This window comes from Trypanosoma cruzi, genomic scaffold (genome assembly GCF_000209065.1).
Source record: "Trypanosoma cruzi strain CL Brener 1047053517053 genomic scaffold, whole genome shotgun sequence".
Taxonomy (NCBI): Eukaryota; Euglenozoa; class Kinetoplastea; order Trypanosomatida; family Trypanosomatidae; genus Trypanosoma; species Trypanosoma cruzi.
The window spans coordinates 56,405-60,826 of record NW_001849336.1 but is presented as its reverse complement, the minus strand read 5'-3'; the positions used below and the strand labels follow the sequence as shown (position 1 = coordinate 60,826).

General features: G+C 50.5%; 2 protein-coding genes across 2 annotated transcripts, besides 3 other annotated features; both read left to right on the top strand.

Moving 5' to 3' along the window:
* Tc00.1047053503661.20 (retrotransposon hot spot (RHS) protein, putative) lies at positions 1-739 on the top strand (the record flags this gene model as incomplete). The annotated part of the gene is made up of 1 exon (XM_798253.1): positions 1-739. A coding segment is annotated over one exon (739 nt), but the record flags the coding sequence as incomplete, so codon positions are not given.
* Positions 1-4,422: a sequence feature (areas not merged during assembly with more than two copies in the genome that could not be assigned to a particular haplotype).
* Tc00.1047053503661.11 (trans-sialidase, putative) lies at positions 2,357-4,422 on the top strand (the record flags this gene model as incomplete). Its single annotated transcript, XM_798254.1, has 1 exon — positions 2,357-4,422. A coding segment is annotated over one exon (2,066 nt), but the record flags the coding sequence as incomplete, so codon positions are not given.
* Positions 4,273-4,301: a sequence feature (AT_rich).
* Positions 4,336-4,363: a microsatellite.

The window sequence follows — 4,422 nt, the reverse complement described above, 5'->3', positions numbered from 1 at the left end:
ACGACGAGGTAACAGCATTGAATTGTCTTTGAATGTACTGGTATCTCCCCACCTCGAACGTGAAACTTTGTCCAGGTTGGAGGATAAAATGAAGCAGTCCGATTTTATTTTCCTTGTTTTGAGGTTCTGGGATTATGTCCCACCATATATTATTGAAAAGTATGCCGTATCCGCATTTTTGAATGAGGATTTCCTGCGAGCGATAAGACTTAAAATTGAGGAACTGAGGCCACCAGGACGACGTGAGCCACACAGCTGTGCGCTGAAAGAGCACTCAGACACGAGCTTCACCAGAAAAGAGGTTCTACCGCCACCGGAACGTCTTTCCAATCCGGTTGCTATGGACCACTGGGTGCTGTATGAACCGAAAGTCCAAAACTTTCCGCTGGTGGACGGCTTTTTCTTTGTGGACTCAAATCCAATGACGCTGGTGGGGCTGCGGATGACTACGGCGGGTGAGCACCGCACCACAACCAGCACAGTGAGGCAGTTCACTGAGTGCCTGGCGGCGTATTTTAATGGTTGGGAGGAATTATCTCGAGACATGTCGTGGGAGATTATTTATGTGCAGCACGCAGGCAGCACGCCGATAAACGAACAGCAGAGATGTGATGTCGTCAATTCCGATAATGTGAGCCGCGCTGAAAACCGTGAAATAGCGGCGTTCTGGGAGGAAGAGGTGCGCCAGTACATAGCAGCAGTATCATCCGGAGGATTTATGATGGGCGAAGCTCTCTGAGGTGGGGAAGAACCGTCGAAGTAGGAAAACAAATTAGGGAATGAAAGGGGTAGTTTTGATTTGTGGTAAAAAGATATTGTGGGATTTATATATTTTTGGATACTTTTTTGTGTGCATACGGTGCAGGTGCACCAGCACCAGGTGACAGTGTTACAAAAAGATGTCAAAACTGACCAAAGCTATCGAACATAACAGTGACAGAAGAAATCAGGGAGGGAGTGGGGTTGTTTGGTTTCTGGTGAAAAAAATTGGGTGATTTCTATATGGTATGTTGATTGTGTGTGTGTGCACACGAGGCATAATTGGAGAATTGCCTCGGTATGAGGGAATCATTGTGGCTGGCGGTGTCGCAGTACCACTGCATTTTCCATTTTCTTCTGTTGTGTTCTAAGGCCCATCACTAACAGAGGTGTCTTTAAGGGATGGACGAAGGATAAGTTCTATTGGGGAAATGGTGCATTCCGTGTGGCTGCATGGAGTGAGACGCCGCGTCATTGATGGATGAGGGCCCCGCTTCTGCTCGCGGCTCTTTGAGAGCTCACTTCGTGTGCGCTGTGTGTTGGCGGTGGGGCTGTGGCCGTATCCCGTTGGTCGTGGGATTGAACTGGAGGCAGTGGAGCTGTGTCTCTTCTCGTTCTTGTCCATCGGTGTGTGGCTGCTGGCAGTGTGTGCGTTTTTTGTGTGGAGGGCCGAATCCTCTCGCCCGCGGACTGGCAGCACTGCGATGGTGCGTGTCTGTGCGTCTTGGTTAGGGTTAGGGCGTTGGCGGTGCTTTTTCCGCCTGTCGTTTTTTTTTTTTTTGTGTTGTGCAGCTTCTTACTTTTTTCCCTGTCATCATCTCCTCCTGTGTTCCTGCGTTGAGTGGCCGCATGCTCACGGTCCATGTTGATTGTGAGTGCCTCCTGACGGCATCCATTCATTTCTCTCCACCTGTCTGTCTGTCTTTCCCTGTTGCGTGTGAGGCGTGTTGCACCGCGTGAGGACTGGTCCGCAAACACCGACGGCCCGCCGCGAATTGCCGTGTTGCTGCTCTTTTCTGTGGGTGATTGCTCTCCGTGCCGTCCCTTACGGATTCTATTTTTCCCCGCACTTTGCGTGGGTGCTCTGCTCTGCTCCTCACTGACTTTTCTGGTGTATTGTTGCTGTTGCTGCCGTACTCTCCACTTCTTGAACACAGACACGCTAGGAGAGAAGGAAAACAAACGCTAAACGCTACTGTGAAGTTCGAAGGCACTGAAAGGACCAACAACAGCACACACAGTCCGCCCACACACACATATTTGTATGCTCTCACGTGTTGCTGCTGTCAAGGCACCCAATAAACACAACCGTCGCCGCGTGACCGGATCCAGCGGAAGGAGGAGGGAAGGAAGGGGGAAGGAAAAGCCGTTGATCCTTTTCAGGGAACGACACCGGCGCCCTATAACCAGCAAGAAATGACTGGATCTGAGGCGGCAGCCGGCTCGCTTCGTGTACCCAGCCTTGCTGAGGTGGCCGGCGGTGTGTTTGCCGTTGCTGAAGCTCAGTGCAGTGAAAGGGGACGGAGCCTGCGGCCATGCTGCGATTGCATCAACGCACATTGAGACGGGCGGTGGTGGCTCAAAGGCGATCTCGGCGATGGATGCAGGCGTTTCTCTCGTAGAACTTGTGGATGCCGCCAGTGGTACGATCAGGGCACAAGAAAAGATGCAGCCAACGACAATTGTGAGCGGCGACAGTATCTACGTGGCCCTTGGGGACTACGGGAAGAAGACGTCTGGGGGTCGGGCTGCCGATGCAGATGGCTGGAGGCTTTTACTGACGAGGGGAACTCTCACTGAGGATGGTGGGCAGAAGAAAATCATGCGGGGTGATATCCGTGCAGTGGACCCTGTGGCCATCGGGCTTACTCAATTCCTGAAGAGGGTGATTGGTGGCGGAGGATCGGGTGTTGTGACGAATAACGGTTACCTTGTGCTTCCCATGCAGGCAGTAGAAAAGGATGGAAGGAGTGTTGTACTGTCCATGCGTTTCAACATGCGTATAGAGGCATGCGAGCTCTCGTCCGGTACGACAGGTATTAACTGCAAGGAGCCATCCATCGCGAATTTGGAAGGAAATCTGATTTTGATTACTCCTTGCGCTGCCGGCTACTACGAAGTATTCAGGTCCATTGACTCTGGGATACGTTGGGAAATGAGTGGTAGGCCAATTACTCGCGTGTGGGGCAACTCGTATGGTCGAAAAGGGTATGGCGTTCGCTGTGGCCTCACCACCGTAACCATTGAGGGAAGGGAAGTGCTGCTTGTTACCACGCCGGTGTATTTGGAGGAGAAAAAAGGTAGGGGTCGGCTTCATCTTTGGCTGACGGACGGTGCACGTGTGCATGATGCTGGGCCGATATCCGATGCAGCTGTTGACGCTGCTGCCAGTTCCCTGTTGTATAGCAGTGGGGGCGATCTGATTTCGCTCCACGAGAATAAGAGTGAGGGGTCATACGGTCTTGTTGCTGTGCACGTGACTACGCAGCTGGAGCGGATAAAGACTGTGGTGAAGAGGTGGCAGGAGTTGGATGAAGCCCTAAGAACGTGCAGACCCACTGCCACTATCGACCCGGTGAGAAGGGGCATGTGTATTCGTCCCATTCTTACTGACGGGCTTGTTGGCTATTTGTCTGGTCTGTCGACTGGGAGTGAGTGGATGGACGAGTACCTCTGCGTGAACGCGACTGTTCATGGGACGGTGAGAGGGTTCTCCAATGGAGTGACGTTTGAGGGACCCGGAGCAGGGGCGGGGTGGCCTGTTGCCCGAAGTGGACAGAATCAACCGTACCATTTCGTACACAAAACGTTCACTCTAGTGGTGATGGCGATCGTCCACGATGAGCCGAAGAAACGCACCCCCATTCCTTTGATTCGTGTGGTGATGGATGACAATGGCAAGACTGTGCTATTTGGTGTGTTTTACACCCACGATGGGAGGTGGATGACTGTAATTCATAGTGGCGGTAGACAAATACTTTCAACCGGGTGGGACCCAGAAAAACCGTCTCAGGTGGTGCTGCGACACGACACGGGCCATTGGGATTTATACATTAACGCGAGGGTGGCTTACTTTGGCACCTACAAGGGGTCTCTTCTCCAAACAAACAGTATTTCACACATCCAATTCCACGGGGAGAGTGGGGAAGTTGCAGAGTCCAGCCATTTGTCACTCTTCAACGCCCGTTTGTATAACCGAAGACTCAATTCCAAGCATCTAAGATGGCTCATGGTCGGCGAGGCAGGCCCAAAATACGATGATGGCAGCACTTATTCTGCGAGTGCGTCGGAGGAAGGAAGCAGAGGTGGCAGCTCCAATTCTGAGAGTTCATCGCGGGAGGAAAGTGAAGAGGTGAGCTTTGTGCATGAGACTGTGTCATGGGTGCTGTTACTTCTGCTGGGGCTTTGGGGCTCTTTACTGATATTAAAACGGCGTTGTTGCTGTCTCCAGCGGTACAGCGTATATTTACATGCTGATGGTTTTTTTACATATTTTATTGCTGTTGTTGGCGGATTTATAAAATTTTTTAATTTTATTTTTTGTTGTTTTATTTTTGTATGTATGACTTTATATGAATTTATTTATTTATTTATTTATTTATTTTGTAAAATAATAATCATAAAAGTAATAATGATACTATTACTATTATTATTATCCAATTT